Source organism: Taeniopygia guttata, chromosome 3, assembly GCF_048771995.1.
Source record: "Taeniopygia guttata chromosome 3, bTaeGut7.mat, whole genome shotgun sequence".
NCBI classification, from domain to species: Eukaryota; Metazoa; Chordata; class Aves; order Passeriformes; family Estrildidae; genus Taeniopygia; species Taeniopygia guttata.
The window spans coordinates 2,543,415-2,563,793 of NC_133027.1; the positions used below are offsets into that span (position 1 = coordinate 2,543,415).

The 20,379-nt window shown below is 42.9% G+C and overlaps 1 protein-coding gene across 12 annotated transcripts in view; it reads left to right on the forward strand.

Annotated features, from left to right (window-relative positions):
- The window catches only part of HMBOX1 (homeobox containing 1), a 118,795-nt gene that overhangs the window by 82,712 nt on the left and 15,704 nt on the right, over positions 1–20,379 (forward strand). For 5 of the 12 annotated variants that reach the window (XM_072926255.1, XM_012572947.5, XM_072926256.1 and 2 more), the window contains 4 exons: positions 13,430–13,512; positions 16,118–16,213; positions 17,662–17,756; positions 17,919–18,020. In XM_072926255.1, coding sequence (XP_072782356.1) covers positions 13,430–13,512; positions 16,118–16,213; positions 17,662–17,756; positions 17,919–18,020 — 376 coding nt within the window. The remainder of the gene's footprint in view (positions 1–13,429; positions 13,513–16,117; positions 16,214–17,661; positions 17,757–17,918; positions 18,021–20,379) is intronic. The other 7 variants (XM_030269875.4, XM_072926257.1, XM_072926258.1 and 4 more) reach the window with 5 other exon arrangements.

Genomic DNA, 20,379 nt, shown 5'->3' on the forward strand with positions numbered 1-20,379 from the left:
GGGGCTTCCACAGCTTCCCTGGGGAACACGAGAGCTCTATTAGCTCCTGAAATTCAGTTAGGAAATTTTCTTAGTTAATTTCATCCCATTACTCTTAGTTATGTCTTCCAGCAGAACCTTAATACCGGCCCCATAGGGGATCTAAGTTTCCTGTGCAAGGCTTTGGAGGAGATTTAAGTTTGGGATTCATTGCGTTTCTCCCTTTCCAAGCTGACAGCAGAGCAGGAAGTAATGTCCTTTGGCCCCTTCCATTAGGCTGTGCATTGTTAGAAACAGAACAGCAGCTTCTCATCAATATAACGATGGCCACGGGTTGGCTCGGGGATGCTGCTCGTCTTTCCTGGGTTTGCTGGGAGGTCAGAGGGGCTGGGAATTATCTCTGCTGTCCCTGTGACCCTCAGGTGTCCTTGAACCTTTTGGTGACTTGTTGTTCTCAGCTGTAAAATATCCACTACCAGCCTGGGAGATGAGTCAAGCCGAGGGAAAAGTGCCAAAAGCCTCTAATTCTCGGGTTACCGAGGAATATTGGCATTAGGAAAAACTTCCTGACTTCAGGAAAGCACTAAGCAGGTTATCTACAGGAGCTAGAGAACATTTCTGAGGAGCAAATCAGCTGAAATCTGTCAGGATGGTTCTGAGATACTTGATCTTAATGCAGAGAGAAACATCAGGTGATTTCTTTATATTTTTTCCAGCTCTTTCAATCCTGTCATAAGGTGTTTGTTAGTCAGCAACTTCCAGAGGGAGATTCAACTTCATTAAGTCCTTTGAGACACAGGAAATGGGTTTTTTTTAGGATCTTTGCTGTTTGTGCTCCTGAGATGCTTCGAGATCTGAGCGAAGGAACTTTGCAAAGGCATCCAGCAAAGTTCACTTTACCATTCAGACACAGGCAAGATCATCTGGTTGTGTGAAGGTTCAAGTGGTTTGGCTCAGGGTCGTTGCTCTGTGTCTTCATAAAATGCAAGAGCAGCCATTTTCTGCTTGGCACACAGGATCTGCCTTATTTTGCATTAGATCAAGCTCTGTTCCCTCTCAGACATGCATAATATACAAGCTTCCTATTCTAATCAGCTGTAAGCAAATCCCAGTTGTTTGGCAGATTGCAGGCAGTAAAATAGAATGCAAGGATGTCTGTCCAAAACCTCAGCAGACTCTGGTTTCTTCAAGGATCCAGCACCTAATGAGTTATTTTGCTTTCTAGAGAGCTCAGGTGCTTTTTGTATCCTTGTGTTCTTTCTCTCTCTCTCTCTCTCTCTGTCTTTTTAAAAATAATAAAAGATGATCTGTGGGAGGGGCAGCTCCTTGCAGCAGACCTCAGATAAAATTCTTGTGTCTGCCAAGGTCAGAATAACTGAAATCAACATTTAGAAAAAGCAACTTCGTCAGCCTGGTCTGTAACAGCTCTGGCTGATGCAGCAAACCCACATTTCAGAAATAAGAATTCTCCTCTAGTCCAGATACTCTGCTGCATTTCTCCAACACCAGTTGAGATCCTCAGTGTTCTGTCCCCCTGCTCATGAAGGTGACAAGCAGGACCTCATCCCAGGTGATGATGGTTGTGGTGTTTATCATTCTTTCTACCTCTCCTCTCCATCCTGTGCCTGGTTCACACCTGGCCAGCAGCCATGTGGCTGTGGACAAAAGCTCTTATCTCCTATCCTGTATTTTTAATCCTGCTATTGCAGCTCTGGGCGTTCTTATTATTCACATAAATATGTAATTCCTTCTAAATCCTACTAAGGTCTTCAGGGTACTTCCGGGGAACTAATTATACCTAGTTTCATTTTATATGCTAAAATGTGTTTAAAAAGTCAAAGGTCCCTTTGGCACGAGTGTCATGAGAAAGAATAAGGCAGAACATTGCATTTATCCAGGATCATTCTCTATATGTGCTGCTATCAATGTGCTGCTCGTTTATCTCCTCTCTGAACTTAACAGTCACTCTCTTATCTCTTCTCAGACACCAAGGCTTCCCTTGCCTCTAATAATATTAATTGTCACTCTTCTCTGGACCTTTTCTATTCTTACATTCAATTTCTAGTGACCTGGGGCAGGTGAGTGGGGACCCAAGCAGAGCTGATTTCCATATTTCCAGGGTGAATACTCCGACTTACACGAGCAGCTGAGTCCAAGTCCTGTTGTTCTCTGACCTCCAGCCTGACATCTGTTTTTTTGCTGATCACTTTTGTGTATTGATTGAGAGTGTCTCATCTTGGAATAGTCTTTCCTGAAGAACTACTACTGATTTAGACCTGGTAATGTACGTGAGGAGTTGGAATTTGCTCCTCTCCACGTGCAGCGCTTCGCTTAATGCTGAGATAACAAATGAAGTTCAGTCGTGGGAGTGTTAATTGCTGTGAATTTCAAAAATACCAGCTTTATTTGTATCCAGTATAAATAATTCTCCTTGCATAACTTTATTTAATGTAACTGTTAATGCCAGTCGTTTTAGGGCACAACTTGTGTGAGTTGAAGGCTTGTGCTGAGTTCATAAACAGAGCCTCTTGCTCTTTACAATCATGTTGAGACCTCTAGATGCTGCCTGCTGTAAGGACAGTGTAAAAATATGTCTGGTGCTGTGATTTCTGTCTCTTTGAGCTTTCTTGATTTGCCTCAGTCCTTCCTGGTGTTGTTTTTCCTGTGGCTGTCCTGTTTAAAGGACACAGGAGGAATTAGGAACAAAAAACTTGTATTGTTATTTTCTCAGGTATTCTAACGTGGATTCAGGAGGCAGGGAAAGCCATGACAAACTTGTCACACAAACTGTGTGAAGTGCCCCCTGGCAAGTTCAGGCTGCATTTTGTGTGGTTGTTCATAATGTTTGGGCAGTCCAGAACAGCCCCAAGCTGAGAGAAGGGTTACCCCTCCCAGGAGGATTCAGTGTAATGTTACCCCTGGAGCAAACCCGCTGAAGTGAACGACAGAATTAACTTCTGAGTGGTCTGGGAAACGTTCAGAAGGAATTGAGGGCCAGGCTGGCACCTTGTTCCTCTGCTTTGCTGCAGCCAGGGCTTTGCTGCTGTCAACAAGGAGGATCCAGGAGCATCATCCAGCCCAGAGTGCCCTTGGGTTTTCCCATTCCTGCTTTCCAGATCAGTGCAGAGCTTTCCTGCTGACTCTCACTGCAGCTCAGCTCTGAACAGAGTCCAGCCCTACCTCAGCCAGAGGAAACTCTCTGCCATGGGGTAACAGATGTGAGGTCTTTACACAAGTAATAAAGAGAGTCATTATGAGGGGAAGTGAGGGAGGAAAATTCCAAAGTCAGACTCTTAAGTTGTTGCATCATATATTTATGGGCTCTTGGTCAGACTGTGGAGCACTTTAAAAATGTTCTATCAGAGGACCATATGGGCTTTAGGCACAAAAGTCACTCCCACATCCTAGGGTTTTTTTTTTTTTATTCTTTTGGGGTTTGTTTTTGTGGTTTTTTTTTTGGTTTTTTGGGGTTTTTTTTTTTTGTGATCTAGGATAGCCCAGCTTTCTTATTTGTTTGATTTTCCTTTGGAACACGCGTAAGTTATAATTTGTTTTGAATACTTTGCTCTGTGTGAGGAACTCTGTCAACAGCATAGAAGAAATGCTTTTTATAATGCGTTTCTCTCTGCATAGGGAATAGCAGCATCCTCATCTATGTCAGGCTTGGCCTTTTTGGTGCTTTTGTTGCATTGTATCTTTTGGTCACAGCGACGTCACAAAAACTGATCTTCCCAGCTGATGATCTTTTTGTGCCTGTGAAGTTGTTGTTCCCAAAGTGGGCGACCTTGGCTGCTGCACCGTTAAATTTCTGTTTAGTTCTTGCCATTAGGATTCTCTGTTACTTTTTATGGTGCTTCAATTCAGTGTATTGATGCGGCTTCTGACTTTGGTCTCAGCAGATTCATCACCATGTGCAGACTTTCTGTCAGGATCATTAATTGGTTTTGTTTTTAAGATGCTCCAAAGATGATACTTGAGGACTATCCCTGATAGTTGTCTTCCATGCCATTAGTTTAATTTTTCAGCCTCTTCTTAGTTAGATGTTTCCTTTCTACCCTATCTTGTAATTATACTAATCTTTGTCTTTTCCAAAATCATGAATAATTTCCCATTTGTCACTTTATCAAATACTTTACTAAAGTCCAAAAATGCTAAGAATAATTCGTTTTTCTGGTCAACAATTCCTCAGTTGTTTTTGGAGCTTTACTGCCAGCACTGTTTTAAGTCATGCCTCCCTAAAGGATTGTCCCCAGGAAACTCTGCTGATCTGAGCAAGGGTGACAATGACATTTAAGATGAAGCACATGGCAAAAACCATGGCTTAGGGCAAGGAGCACAAATCTTGGAGTAAAGAGCTGTGGATTGATTTAATCTGGTTTCTTGGCTCTGTGTCTTTTCACTTTCCTGTTCCTCTACCTGTAAATTCTTGTAATAATATTAAAGAGTAAGATGAAAAAAGACGATTTCAGAATACTTTTAAAGGAGTTGATGATCTGGGTATAAAAGGTGTTCTTAAAATAGGAAACATGATGGGTGTTGGTAAATGAAATAATCTTTTGAGTCTTTAGAGCTTATTATTTCCAAGATAACTATTCACAGTCCTGTAGGCAAAAAAAAAAAAAAAAAAAGTTGGATAATAAATGCAGCTATTTCCTGTCCCTATGGACAGTCTTTAGGAAATAAAGAAAAAGATGCTGCTGCCAGGTTTGAGAAATATTCTTTAAAGATCCCAGAGTTTCCTGATGGCTTAAAACTTCCCTTAAATCTCCTTCTTTGCTGTGTTGCCTATGAAGAACCTCCTGAAGTTGGTCTTGGCACTGTAGTATTTTAATCTACTGGCATTACTGGGTTAATTCATTATTTCTCATTTTCCTTTGCTTCTGTCCATCTCTTGTGTTGTATTTAGGTTGCAAGGTACAGAATAGATTGATATTTAAAAATTAAATACTTTTTCTGCTACCTGGCTGTACAACACTTAATGAGATAACAATTTTGGCCCAGATCTTGGAGATACTGGGTGTTAGGAAAAATACATGTGTTGAGCCCAAAGTCAGATTTCATCTTGACATTAGGTGCTGGATATCCAGGTGCAGGATAACTTCAGGTGCTGCAGGAATTGGCCTTGTCTGTGGAATCCTGTAGGGTCCTTTCATTTAGCTGAGTTAATTTTTATTTTCTGAAAATGCAGCAGCAAATGGGGGCTCTGCTGAGCTGAACCAAGTCTGGTCCAAGACTGGAAACTGAAAACAAAAACTTGTGGATTTTTGAGGGAAAAAGCTGGTGGTGATTTTGGGAGCTGTCAGTTTATACTGATTAACCCCAAATTTAATGATTAGTGTTTTTCCTCTCCTGGAGGCTTGGGACAAAGGGAGGTTCCAAGATTCCCATCCAGAAGAATTAAAATCTTACTGAGGCTATAATGAGGACAACCTGAAGGACCTTGGTGCTCACACTGACATTATTTACAAACATCCAGGGCTGAGCATCCCCCTAAAGCACAGTTTTGAGGCAGGGATAGGCTGTTTTCGGAATACCCAACCAGATGAGCTGAAAAGCGAGCTCTGGCACTGCTGAGTGGAATATTTTGTTCCAGAGAGCAAATAAAGATGTTCTGAGTAATGTAAAAACCAAGTTTTGCTGTTTATTTCTGTTGCCATATAAAGCCTTGGGAACCTCTGTTGTCTTGTGAGCGGTGTGTGTAAAACCCTCAGCGTTGATTAGAGTTTGTCTGGTTGGAATTTTGGGTCACCAGCAGCAGAACAGCCCTTCCCAGTGTGTGGGCTGCAGGGCTTCATCCCTCCTCAGAGATGTTTCTGGCTTTGCTCGTGAGGACCAGATAATCCAAAATACAACTGAAATAACTCTTGCCCTGTACCACGTTAAAAAACGAAGATGAGATGTTTGTTTCACAATTGTGTGCAGAAAGCTTTTGTTTATCACTCACCAAGTCCAGCGGATTTAATGCACATAAATATCCCTGCAGCATGGAGGTTTCAATTTAAATATTTCAAGTAAATAAAAGGGAACAAGAGGTCCTGTTATTCATGCTTAGATCCTTGTTAGGGAGAGCTTTGAAGATGCTGTTTGCTCGCACCAACCAGCAGGACAGTTCTCACTTTGTCTTGTCTCGATGTGTTGGTAACTTGCTGGCTTCAAAACATGCCCACTTTTATTTTATGAACAATTTAGTGAACTCTGTTGACTTTGAGAGTCTGGTGGTGCCAGTAAGTTTAAGGACAAGTTTAAGGATATTCAAAATCTCAGCTGTCAGTGTCTTCAAGGTGCCTTAAGCAAAAAGTACCTTTGTGTTTCAAATTGCTGCAAACTCCAAATCTTGCCATTCAGAAGAAGCCTGTTGTGTAATTTCAAAAATGCTCTTATCACCAAATCCAATTATGAGGAAGAGTAAATCGCCACCTCGGATGTCTTAACTATTCTTTTTTTAATTGTTAATTATCTCGACAGTAGGGTGCTAGAGATTAGGAGGGACAGATTATCTTTTGCAAGTACAAGGCTTTCAGAGCAATTATCAATTAATTCTGTTTCTAAACAAATTTTAGGATAATATTAATAGCTTGATAGGATTGTGGTCCTCGAGAACACTGTCAAAATTCTGAGAAAGTGATGTTGAAAGAATGAAAATCTCGTTGTTCTGTTAGCTTTGAAGGTCATCCAGCTTTACCCACTCCCGTGCAAGGTGTATTTTTGGCATTTTAATCTGTGTGGCAGAGGAGATTCCTGCTAAGAAACATCAGTGAAATGCCTCACTTGGAGTTTAGACAGCAACTTGTAAAGCCAGAATTGAGAATCAGCTCTGTTGTGTGAGGGTTTTTAATGTGTACTGACATAGCTCTGGAATTTATACATGCAGACACGTCCTGAGGTGTGAAATAATTTCAGTTTCTCTCTGTCTGGTGCTCTAAGTGATCTAGTGCTGGTGAGATCTCTCCTCTAGATTTGCACTTGCAGTGAAAAGAAATCCAAGAATGAAACATTTCTTACAGTGAGAGGCTTTAAAATTGTGCTGTCCCTAGACAGAGTGTGACAATACCCTGGGCCTGAAAGCTCAAGTGGGGAATAAGAAAGATTTTTAAAAAGTGAGGATTTTTACAGTTTGTTTCCAAAGGTGGTATAAAGTTACAGTAGATTCTGCATTGGATAAACCCCCAATTTTTTTATGTTGGGAGTGGATATGTGTGCAGGTTGGACAGAAGATCTGGGCTTAATTCTGAGCTTTCCAGAATTGCTGAAAGACCTCCTGTCAGTGCTGCAGAAGAGGTCAAGCTACAGTCCTGCAGTGGTTTCTCCATTCCTGTACATCCACGGACCTGTGGAATCCATTGGCTAAACGATGGTGCTTGGAAAAACCAGCAGAGAGCTGCAGCCATCATCTTTGTCAGTGTTTTTTCTGAGTTAGGGATTTTTTTCTTAGATTTGTTTTGCTGCTTAGGTCTGGTTGAGCTGATGCCTCAGCTGAAGTTCATCCAGAGAGCTGCACTTCCCATCCTTGCCTGGTTATGGGAAGTTCTCAGCTCCATCAAAGTTTATCTGTGGAGGGGAAGGATATCTTTGAGCTTTAATTTTGCTGTCAAAAATAAAAATGACTTTATATTGTGGGTTTAGTTGACACCCATGTCGTTACTAGGGAATCGGTAGAAATATCAGTAGATAAAACTGGTGGTGTCATCTGCTGACCTCGCTGAGAAAGGCATTAGTGATATTCTTGGCCAGTATTTACTGGGAAATAAACCAGTCATTACACTTTCTGATGAGATTGTGCTCTGAATGTCACTTCTCTGACAGTCTGTCTCATGCCACGCTGAGATAAGATCTCAGGCACAGATGACAGACTAACGTCAGAAATATTTCCATTGATTTGACAGCCTGAATAATAGTTCTGCTACAAGCCACAAAGACTGGAGCAGTGACCTCTGGCTGCTGGGTGATACTGGGGTGATAAGTGTACTAATGAGAGATAAATAGGTAACTACATTTGGGTGTTTTCTGTACCTTGTCAGTGGGAAGCAGAGGAACTCTTGGGAGGGAAACCAGATAGGGAGCTGAAATTGCAGGCATCTTATCAGAGCCAAAGGAGCAGCTTTCACCTCATGTATTTTGAGACACCAGAGAATTTGGCAGGGAGCTCCATCCCTGGGGACAGCACAAGCTTCTGTTCATCCACAGGGGTAGGAGCTGGACAGTTCTGCTTTTCCATCCCTCCCTGGGCTGGTGGCCGAGCCCGTGGCTCTGGCTTTGCTTTCAGCATCCCTTGGGAGAGGATCTTTGGGAGCTGCTGTGGGAGGAGCTGGGCCCAGCTGCCTTTTCAGCCATGTCCTCCCGCCTCCCTTGGCTGCACAACCGCTGCTCTTGGCATGTGTGGGGAGCTGGACCAGGCAGGCAGCCGGGCACAAAACATCCCTGCAAAAAGAGAATGAAGGAGAGGATGGGGTCATTCCCTTTACTCTGTGATTAAATTGTGTTAAGCTGGACTGCAGCCTGAGCTCGGGCAAGATGAATCTCCCATTCCTGGAAGTGTTCAAGGCCAGGCTGGACAGGGCTTGGAGCAACCTGGGATGGTGAAAGGTGTCCCTGCCCATGGCAGGGGGTGGGAACTGTGGAGGGTCTTCAAGGTCCTTCCAGCCCAAACCATTCTGTGACTCTCTGGTCTCCAGCAGAGGAGTTGGATCACCCACAAGGGTGCCAGGATATTTCACTCACAGGTGGAGCTCCTACAGGGGTGGAAGTGGGAACCCAGGGATGCAAACACAAAGTAAGGGAGTGAGCTTGCAGCATGTCTGCTGTTCTTCAGTAAATATCCATCTGTGTATTCTTGCTTCCCATTAATTGCAAGGTCAGTTATCCTTCCTCCAGCGAGAGTGATCTGTGTCCCCATACCTGAGTGACCTCACCTGAGTGACTCAGCTGCAGCAGCACTGTGAATTGTTACCTGCAACACATTTGAGCCTCTCCACTCTGAACCCCAGCCACACTTGGAAATTTTAACCATTAGGTCTTGCTGTAAACTAAGCATTTCCTCAGCCTGGGGTCTTTTGATCAGTTTTGGGGGCTTTTTCTCTTTCCTTATCTGGAAAAGGACCGACCCAGCCCATCCTTCTGCCGCTCTGTGGTTGTTGTTTCAGACACTTCCCTGGCAGCTGCAAAGCTGATAGGAAGCAACAAAACTTGCACTGTGGATTATCAGGAACACTACTGAGGCATTGCTTAATGCATCTGATATCTCAGCCTCGAGAACAGAAGGAAAAAAAAAAAAAAAGATTGGCAGCTATTGCAGGAATTCAGAGAGGGGCACCTTGGTACAGAGTCAGGGGGAGGCTTCTCCTTCCATTACAGAGCCCTGGGCTGAGATGGATTCCCTCTCCATCATTGTCCTAAGCACATTATCCCTGAAAGAAAGAGGGTTTCTCTGAATCTGCAATTTTTCTAGGCTTCAGTGTTATTGAAATGAAACGGCTTCAAGGATATCTACATTCTTTACCATCATACGGATTCTCATCTCATGTAAATTATTTGGCCACTTTTCATTTTAATCCTCCACTGTCATTTTCTACAAAAGAGATCATTTGGTTTCTTCATGGAAGGTATTCAGCTGACAGCTGCCCTTTGTCTAGAAAGCAGTGTGCCTTTGCAGGAGTTACTTGTGCCTGCTCCTTTTCTTTTTTTCCTTCTTTTTGAGTTCATCTGGCTTCATATTTTTCATCTGTACCTTTCAGAAACTTTTCAGACTGTGAACAGGTTTGTGGCTGTGAAGGGAATTTCAGACATCCTGCATTCTTTTCCTGTGTACCTGTCTGATAAGAAGCAGAACTAGAGGCAGAATAATTAATTTACTGCAAGAAGAACTGTAGTGCAAAAAAATCACAGTGTTTTCACAACTTCTACATGAGCAAACAAAATAGTCAGTGATGAAGTCTTGAATTTTTTTTCCATGGCTTCCCTATCTTGAAAACTTAATTATTCTCATCTACTTTGCAGGAATCATAGAATTGTACACCCATAGAGTAATTTGGGGTGGAAAAGACCTTTAAGATCATCAAGTCCAACCATCACCCAGCATCATATTCTCCACTAAGCCAGGTCCTCAAGTGCCACATGGTGGGAGGTTTAAAATGTGCTTTGTGTCATGGCACAAGGGCCACAAGACCTTGATGGGATGGGGATGAAACGTGATGTGTTGGTAGAGTTCATGGACAGGGGATTTGGAGGCTGAGGAGGAAAATCAGCAATTAGGGTTGGGTATTTTGGATTACCTGGAGCTGTGAGACCTTTTCCTTTCAGGGTATGAGCTCTGATAAAGCAGCTTGCACTCCTTCAAACACTAAAAGCACAACATGGAGAGGAGCAGTATGGCCTCAAGAATGGCCTTTAGCTGAAAGGGGTAGATTTAGGTTGGCTTTTGGGGATAAATTCTTCCCTGGAAGGGTGTGAGACCCTGGCACAGCTTGCCCAGAGAAGCTGTGGCTGCCACTGGATCCTTGGACGTGTCCAAGATTGGGTTGGAGCAACCTGGGGTAATGGCAGGTGTTCCTGCCCATGGCAGGATGTTGGAACTGAATTATCTTTAAGGTCCCTTCCACCCCACACCACCCTGGGATTGAGTTTTGAGGAGAACATTCAGTTTTGGGGAGCACAAGTTGAGGGCTGGCCAAGTTTATAGGGAGGTTGGATGTGTGGGGGAAGGAGAAGTCCCATCATTAATGAGGATAAGGAATAGTCCAGCAGGGGGAAGGAGAGGCAGGTTCAAAAATTGCTGTCAACTGCAGAAACAGAGTTTTAACTGCTCCACTAGTTCCCCTTCCATCTGGTACTCATTTGGCTTTGGGATCCCCACAAAAATGACCAGGGCGATTATGTGACAACTCACTGAGATTTTTTGATGCTTTTTCATAAATTGGAGATGTAGGATGAGAAGAATTTCACATTTTTTAGTGAGAATTTCTTCTAAACATTTCTTGTAGAAATGTTTAGACATTTTGTATGAAAAGATCAGAAATTCCTGTTTGAATTAAAAAAAAAAAAAGTTTCAGAATGATGAGAAATGTCAGGCAAATTAATTGTTTATATCTTAGTTGTAAAATGTTTAAAGATAAGAATTACTGTTTCAGCAGTTTCTAAATCACAAAAATGATTGGAATACACAAAACTCCCTCATTTGCTAGAAGAGGTGTTCCATTCCTTGTCCAGTTCTGGATGTTTGCTCCATTACAGAGCGATTTCCTGTTATCCTAGAGAAATGTAAGCATGGGCTGAAGTTTTGTTGTTGATAAAAAATAATTTTTGTTATTTGTTGAAAGCAGCAAAAGCCTGGCTGTGGCTTGGGAAAGGGACAGTGTTGAGTTAGGTGACAAGAAAAGGGTCACTGGTGGTTCTGGTGTTGTCTTTGCTGCTTTAATTAGTGTCTCCGCTTCTTGAATTAACAAGAATGGGCAGTTCAAGGTCACCCGGATTGATAATTATATGTATTTTGTAATTTCTTCCATAAATGTTGTTTTTTGTACATGTGGTGCTGGTTAGGACTCCAGGGCAGGCAATATGTTCAGTAAATAACAGAGCAGCAGTTCTCAGCTGTGATCTCTTGATGTTCCTTTATCTCAGGGTGCTTAGAAGAGGAAATGATTCTTGGCTGTGGGCTGAGGGCAGTGCTCTGCAGGTGGGAGAGCTGCAGTATTGTCATGGGGCTGCTGAACTGGGATCCTGAGCTCCTGCTTCCATCACTAACCACTGGAAAAAAGCATTTTCTGCTCTGTTTTCCAAGCTCTCCATTCCCCAAAAATGCACCTTTGTACAGAGCCCTGTGACCCCTTTGATCAGAAATTTGCAGCAGGTTGAGATGGACCCACACATCACTTCAAAGGCTGGAATCACACAAAGGGGACAGACATGGAAGAGGGGAAAATACACTTTAAAAATTACCATGTCCAGAGGGCATGATATTAATTTTAAATTCTCATAAAGCTGAATAAAGACACCAATCCTGTGTCAGGGAACTCCTCCTGCGATTCCTCAGTCACCTTAATTCCAGCAATGGAAGTGGAAGTGTTGGCTGACAAACTCCCAACTTTTCCAACACTTGAACTGAAGTTTAAGGCAGAGCTGCCCTTTATTTAGAGAAGATTGAGCTATTCCTGTGGTTCCATTTGCTCTGTCCCAGGAGATCACCTGGATGTACATAAATGGTGCAACTCTCTGAGCTCATGTGTGATTTATTTTTTACTCACTGAGGAGCAATTTTGAAATGGGACCCCATTTTGGGCATAGCTGTGACTGTAAATGACCTCTGTGAACAGGGGGATGAAATAGTGGCACCTAAAATTCCTGAGTGCTCAAAATTTGGACAGAAACAGTTCTGGTATGGAATAGAATCTGGATTTCCATAGAAGGTAACTGGGGCCAATCCACTGGATGAATAATGGAAAATAATAATTGCCTCAATATGCCTGAATCTCCTATTGCCAAATGATCTACAGTTAAGGAAATAAATATCTTACTTTCAAATCCAGAGCAGCTGTCCAACAGCTGGGCCTGCTGCTGATCAAAGTTGATAAAAGAAATCCTAGGATTATATATTATGGATAATCTACAGAAAAAACAGTGGTAGTCCCTGCTTGTGGTGTGATTAGCAGAGTCCATTGAAGAAAACAGGATGTTTTGTTGGTTTTAATGCAGATCTGATAAACTCTGTGGAATATAAATCAGTTCATTAAAATTTGCAGAGCAGTTCAATGAGGCAAAAGAGGAAATAGTTTTAACTTTTATAGGATGTTTACTGCATATAAAGTACAATAAAATCACAATTATTCTAGAAAAATACTGATAGTAACATGCTGTATTCAATGTGTCGTTCTGAGGAAGATTGAAAAATTTTGAATTGTGGTTTTAAAAAAACAGTCTGACTGTAGAAATCGTCCTGTGTAATTTCATAGCATCTCCACACCATATCTGTCTCTGCAGTATTTGTGGGGTTTTGCATAATACAGATATTAAAAGTATGTATGGATGTGTATATATTAACAAATATATTTGAACAGGGATCAAAATAAATGTTAAACAGCTCCTTCTGCCTAAGCTAGTGGTGTGTCAGGGAATAAATAATAAATAAATTATAATAAGGTCAAAGGCCTGTGGTGTCTTGGAGATGATGCTTCACTTGACAATCTTAACTCTGTTATCCATGGAATTGCCTACATTTTTGGGTGTCCTGGTACAATATTCCAAATGCTGAGATAATACTCATTTATCTGAGGGATTTGGGAAATTTCCTTCATTCCATGTGGACTTAAGTGCAGGCTGATGTTACCTTACCATAAAATTCACTGTGGTACCTTTGGAGGAGTGATGCATAAATCAGCAGCTGACACCTTTTAGTGGAGCTGCTTTGGAACATTCATGCTCTGATTTCTTAAAAAAACCCTGTTTTTTTCCCCTTTTGCAGTTACTTCAATGAGAATCAATATCCCGACGAGGCAAAGAGAGAAGAAATTGCCAATGCTTGTAATGCAGTTATACAAAAACCAGGTGAGGAGCTGCTGGGGGGTCCTTCCCAAAAACAAAGAGGTTTCAGCACCTTGAGTTCTGAGACTGATGTTTGCAGAATCACAGAATTTTTTAGGTTGGAAAAGACCTCCAAGGTCATCAACCTTTGGCTGATAAATCAGGTTTTTGGAGGAGGAAGGAGCTCAGCTCTCCTGTTTTTCAGTATTTTACAGCTTCCAGACAGGGATCTTAGATCAGAACCTGGGTGTTAATGGAGGACCTTATCTTTAGGTCAAAAAGTTGTGTTTTCCCTGTTTCTGGAGAAGTTATACTTGGGAGAGGAGCATGAATATTCAGTGTAGTGTTAGTGGATGCACCTGCCTTTGCTTAGTTTTGCTAACCAAACATTTACATAGATTTCAGAACTTGTGTTTTGGTTATATTTAGATTTCTTACAACCAGAATAAAAATTAATGAGAAGGCAACTAAAGTGTGAGTCATGCACATGGAATCACAAAATTATTTAGGATGGAAAAGCCTCTGGGATCATTGAGTCCAACCATCCCCAGCACTGCCAAGGCCACCACTGATCCATGTCCTCAAGTGCCTCATCCGTAGGGTTTTTAAATCCCTCCAGGATTGAGCACTCCACCATCTCCTTGGGCAGCTGTGCCAGGGCTGGACAGGCCTTTCCAGGCAGGAATTGTTCCCAATATCCAGCCTGAACCTCCTCTGGTGCAGCTTGAGGCCATTTCCTCTCGTCCTGTTCCCTGGGAGAAAAAGGTGGATCCCACCTTGTTGTCCTTTCAGGGAGTTGTGGGGGGCTGGGACTGTCACAGGATAGCTCAGGGTCAGACCAGTTTAGAATGGAAGTGACCTCTGGAGTTCATCTGGTGAGGTAGGACCAGCTTAGATGAGATTGTTCAGTTTTCAGTATCTCCAAAACCAGAGGTTTTCCCTCCTCCAGGCCTCTGTTCCACAGTGTTGAGCACTCTCATGGCAAAGTACTTTTCCCCTAATACCTGCTGAAATTTTCCTTGAAAAATCCATCAGGTAGAGGACCAGAGAGCTGAGGGTTTGATTCCTGGCTGTGCTGCTGGTTTGTGGAGCAACTTGGAACAAAGTGCTGCAAGGCCGTGTCAGGGAGCAGTAAAATACTGCCAGTGGTGCTGATGCAAAGCATTAGGCAGCAGCCAAGCTATCAATTTCCAGAGTTTTCTTTCTTTCTTTCACCTGTCTCATCTCTCCTAACTTATTTAAGTGTGCAGATTGCTGCAATTACATGGGTGTTTTGTATGCTGAATAAATAAACTTTGAGAAGGAGTGAGAAGCAGGGGGGGCTCAACCCTGTATAGCCTGCAGAGGTCTGAGGATGCAGATATGGGGAATACTTTATACAGGGTCAAGAGCAGCTGAAGAGGTTTCCAGGATGTCCTTGGAATACTGAATCCCTCTAGTCTTATGTTATTTATAGTGATGAGCAGATAAAAGCATAGTTTTTTTATAGCTGCTTTCTAGTTTTTAGGAAATTTTTTGTTGGTTTAAGTGTAAAAATCCAGTTTCCAGCATCCACCCCCGTTCTCCCAAAAGATCCCGAGTGTCCTGGCACAGTTGGGAGGGTGTGATGGGTGCTGAGAGAAAGGAAAGCAGATTGCAAGGGTGACACAAAACCACTTCATTCATTCTGCTGCTGTATAAAACACTGAACTGTACCCTCGTGACACATAGTAAGAGAAGGAGCCCCAGGGATGGGGTTTATGGCAGTGGGGCGAGTGGGCAGAGGGAAGGAATTTCCTTGGATCCCGGGGGGCTTGGAGAAGCTCCCATGTGAGTCCAAAACAAGCTGGTCCCACAAGCAAAGGAAAGAGGCGCTCTCCCTCAGGATTAGTTCCAGATTTTAATGAGGGCCTGGAGAGATCCCAGGCCACATCTGACCTCGAAGGACATCCAGAGCAAGAGAGGGAGGTCCCCACCCAGAGCAGCCAGATACAGGGGGATGGGGAAACCTGAACAGCCAAAGGGGGAAGGACACGTGAGTGGCTCTTGGGGGGCAAGACCTCAGAGTGAGCACTGAGGAGGGGGTGAGGGAGGGGTCCCAGCCAGGGTCCAGGTACCTGGTGACCCTGCCAGAAGGATCTGGACAAAGGGGAATGGTCAGCAGGTGATGGACACATCACCTGGGTGGAGACAGGGGCATGGGTTGGGGTTTGATGGACATACAGGTACTGATGGGAAAGCTGGGATGAACCAGATAAAAAGAAGGGATATGGAGGGACAAACCATGAGGGGATATACAGTGCGAACACAACTCTAACACTTGTCAGTTAGTGCCACAGCACCTAGACACTGGAATGTGATCCACATAAAGTTCACTTTTTTCTCAGTTATAATACCTTGCCAGTGCTGTTTGTGTTTCAGTGGTTTATCCCATAGAATCCCAGAATCATTTGTGTGAGCAGGGACCTCAAAGCTCATCTAAATTTCCAATCCCAGAACAGGGACAGGGACACCTTCCACTATCCCAGGTTGCTCCAAATCTAGTCCAACCTGTTCTTGGACACTTCCCAGGATGTGGCAGCCACATCTTCTCTGGAACCCAGTGAGTAACACCACTGAACTATTATTTTCCCCTCCATTGCTTTCCTAGGAAAAAAGTTGTCAGATTTGGAGCGAGTTACCTCCCTCAAAGTGTACAACTGGTTTGCCAACAGGAGGAAGGAGATCAAGAGAAGAGCCAATATCGGTAATGTATCACAGAGCCTGCCTGCAAGGCTTGAGGTTTGCTCAGGAGAGGTGGCAATTACATAAGAATAAATTAGTGGAAACACCAGAGGTGCTGACAGCCTCGGGAGAAATGTGGAGAAATTATGAAAATGAGTCTCTTGCTGTTCCAGATTTTTTGTGAAATACGTGTAATTTGTAGAATTCTGTCATCAGTGCAGGAAAAGTGATGCAGTTACAAGGTTTTACTGGAAGATGAGCCTTAAAAAGAAAAGTGAGAATTTTATAGGTGGAAGGAGAGTTGCATTTCCCTCCTTTGAGTGTCCAAACTCAAATACGAACTGAAACCTCAAAATTGTAAATAAAGGAGATAGAGATGTTGGGAGGTTCACAAACTTAGTGTGGATTTTATCCTGGTTATACCTCTGTCCCTGACAGCTTTCCAAGGTTTTTCCCAGAGAAAAGTGGCTGGAAAAAAGCCATATTTTTTGTTGATGATCAGGAAAAAAACAAAAGTCACTTCAGAATTAACCCTGTGATTTCTTAGCTGATTGTAAGGAAATCCAAAGTGACTCTGAACTCATAGGAAGGGGACCCTCTGATGTGGATAAGATGTTCTGAGGAGAATAAATCATCTCAGTGATTTATTATTTTGTGGATTGAACAAACTCTTGCCATTCATAAAGAGTTTGATGCCCTTACTTAGATATTATGCGGAATTACTTTAGCAACACATGGGTGAACAGACATCCATATCTGCTTATTTCCAGTATTTTTAATTATTTCAAATGTTCCACTATTTTGCCTTATTTCTGAATAAGAAAAAAAAGCTTTTATTAGATCATTTAACATGTTCCTGAAGTTTAACTAAATTTATTTTTCTACAAGTAAAAAAGGCTTCTCAAAGGGATGGGGGAATAAAGCAAACTCAGTCCAAGGTGGGTGGAGTTTAGTGTTTGGGGAGGAGATACGGAAAGAGATCAAAAGAATGAAGGGGACCTTTAGAATCTATGGATCCTAGTGGAAGATGGATTTTTTTTTTGTGTGTGTTTTCAAATCCCTGAAGTGCTTTCAGAAATTTCTCCCATCTGTTTTCAGACACTTCCCACCCCCTGAGTCCTGCCAGTCCAAACCATGGGGGAAGATTTACAGGGAGTGCCTTTGTCACAGTCACTAATGTCACTAATGTCTCAGTACCTTAGAAATGACACTGATTTCTGTTAGGACTGCTGGAAGACAGGGATTTTTGCTCCCAGACAGGTCTGGTAGTTGGCAGGGGAGGATTTCAGGCAAAGCAGTGTTTGTACCTGTGCTGCCTTCCCAAATGTTGGAGAGTGAAGAGGGAGGTGCTAAGAACTAACCCTGTTCCTCCAGTTATTCTAACTTCCTGGAAAAGGAAAAAAAACCCCGAGTTACTTTAACCTCTCCACTGCATCAGATAAATGAGGGATCCATTTGCTTTTTTCGAAGAAGCAGCAATCCTGGAGAGCCATGGAATAGATGTACAGAGTCCAGGAGGTCACTCCAACAGCGACGACGTGGACGGCAATGACTACTCAGAGCAGGTGAGCACTGGAGCCTCATGGCCCAAACAGGGAGAACTCCCAACACCTAAAAAGGCCCTTTTGCCTCTTGAAAATCCTGTTTTGTTTGGCTTTTGTATCATTGTGATGGGGAGAGGGTGAGAATCCAGTGTTCACCCACATGGATTTGTTGCCTCACAACAGGACACTTGGCAAGTACGCAACGGGGAGGAGGAGGGACGATGTTCCGAGGGAGGCAGAGAAGCAGAGAAGGTAGAAGAAGACAGGAGGATCTGCTCCAAACAAGCAAGTTACACCCCTCACACCACACACAATGTCTGAGACACGGCAGGAGAGCCTCACCTCAGCCAGAGCCCTGCCATCCCCATGCTCTCCTTCCCTGTCACTCTGAGTTCCCTCCCTCAGGACAGGTCTTTCACAGTCCTGTGTGTCAGGCAGCAGCAATTATCCCTGCAAAGCTGGGCACCTCTTGCACCTCTGATTTCCTTCTGCAAGAAACACCCTGTTCTAGCCAGGGCCACCCTTGCTGTGAGCTGCTGACCCGGCCCCAGACATGAGCAGGAGAGAGCCCTGCCCAGGACCCTTCAGAATTCCTTGTGCCAGCCTTTCCCAGCAGGATTCTGAGCACTGAGTACCCTCCTGGAAGTTCCTGAGCTCCCTCTGTTCTTTGGGAAAACCTTTCAGGAGCTTCTCAGGATCATCCCTCAGACACTGATAGACAAAGGGTGAAGGGTGGGGGGAAAGGATTTGGCCTATTCCATATTGTTCTGCAAGAATGTGCCATTATTTGGATCATTTACATAGTATCTGTCTCTTTTTTTGTTATTTATTTGTTTTTGCATTTTAATTCTTGCCTGTTCTCTCTTTTTCTTGGTTATTTTTAACCCTTGACAGCAGCTTCTTTTTTAAATTCGCTAGCAAAATTCTTCCCACACTCTGAGCCCTCACCTACCCTAAAGTTGGTGACCCTTCCTTCACACACCTTCCTGACAGGTATTGCATCCCCTTCCCAATTTTCCCAGTGTTGGCCAAACCCCCAGGGCTATGTGTGCTTGGCACCGGTGACTTGACCAGTTCACTCTCCTGCTTTTGAGAGGAGATATTTCTGTGCCACCCCACAGCTGGGCTGGATCACTTTTCCCTGCCTTTTTTGGGAGGAGCTGGGAGTTCTCCCTCTCCAAAGGCTGCTGGTGGAGTGGAACAGCAGCTGAGTGTCCTGGAATGAAGCCCTGGCACACTTGGCTCTGGCCCAGAGAAGCAGATCCCTGGCAGAGGCATCCCTAGCTGCTCAGCTCCTGGTGGGGATTGAGACCCTTTTTAGAGGTCAGCACCAGCAGATTTGGTGGGACCAACTTTTCTGGCTCTCAGTGGTGAGAAGCTGCTCTGTGACTGCCGTGAAATATTTAGAAACCACTGCCAAGCCCAGAAAATTCCCTGTCAGACAGACAGGACTGGAATACTGAGGTGGAGCGTGATGTAGACTCCTGAACTGTGTTTTTCTTCTGTGCATTAACCAGCATACTTTGAAAAGAGAAATAAATTGGTTATTAAAATTTAAAGATCTTTGTTTAGAGGCCTTAGAAATGACATTTCTCAGTAATCTGTGAGGTGTCATTAGCAGCAAAGCAGATTAAATGTCAAGTTCTCCTGATGACCATTTAACATCCCTTAGCTGTTAACCCAAAAATTCTGTTTTCCACAGAAACACTTAAACCCTAATAAACTTTAAAACACAAATGTTATCTAAAAAGTGCTAATTTTTTAATACTAACAAAGTGCCTAAAACCCCAGAATTTAGGGCTCTGTATTTATACCATGACAAACGTTTCTGAGAGGTCCTAAAATTTACCAGGCCCTTGTTATAAGTGAATGAATCCTTTTAAGTAACCTCAGATTTTACCAAATCCTGGCTTTTTTCTTTTTCCTCCTCAACATTTATCACCCATCATCTTAATTTAAAAATGCTCTATGCATGTTTTAAATCACACAAGTTCATCACTTGAAGGCTGTTGGGAGACTGATAAATGTTTATCGTTTCCTTTTTGTAAATGGTAATAATTTAAAAATCCAAGATCTCAGGGGGATAACTATTAGTGCCCTGTTTTAAAGAGGGGAAAGCACCATAATTTTTCCCAGATTCCTTATTTGATTTATAGTGGTTCCAGTCCCCTTCAGTCACTGGTTTTCTTAGCATTCAAAGAGTTTTCCAGCATCTTTTCCCCTATATCTGTGTGAATTCAGTGTTTTCACAGGATGCTGCCTTGGATCAAGGGTTAGGATCAGTTTGTGTCATAGTTCTGGTCAATAGCAGCAGTTAAAGAAAAAGTACTTCTCTAATGTATATAGAATTGTTTTATTCTAGTAGCTTCCAGCTTCTGGAAGTCAGTAGTTTTAAGAGGCTCCCTGGGTTTCCATAATTTCTAGCAGACTAATTTTCCCTGGATTTGTCAAACATACACCTTTTAAAGCCATTTTTACTTTTGTGTGATGTAAAAATCAGTGAATCCTGAACTGAACTGTGCTAAGCGAGCAGTGCTTCCACTGCTGCCTTGGATCACATTATCATTCCAGCGAGTGTCTTTGATTATTAGATCATAAAAAACCATGGGCAGTTGTTCTCTTTATTTTCCAGTTATTTGTAACA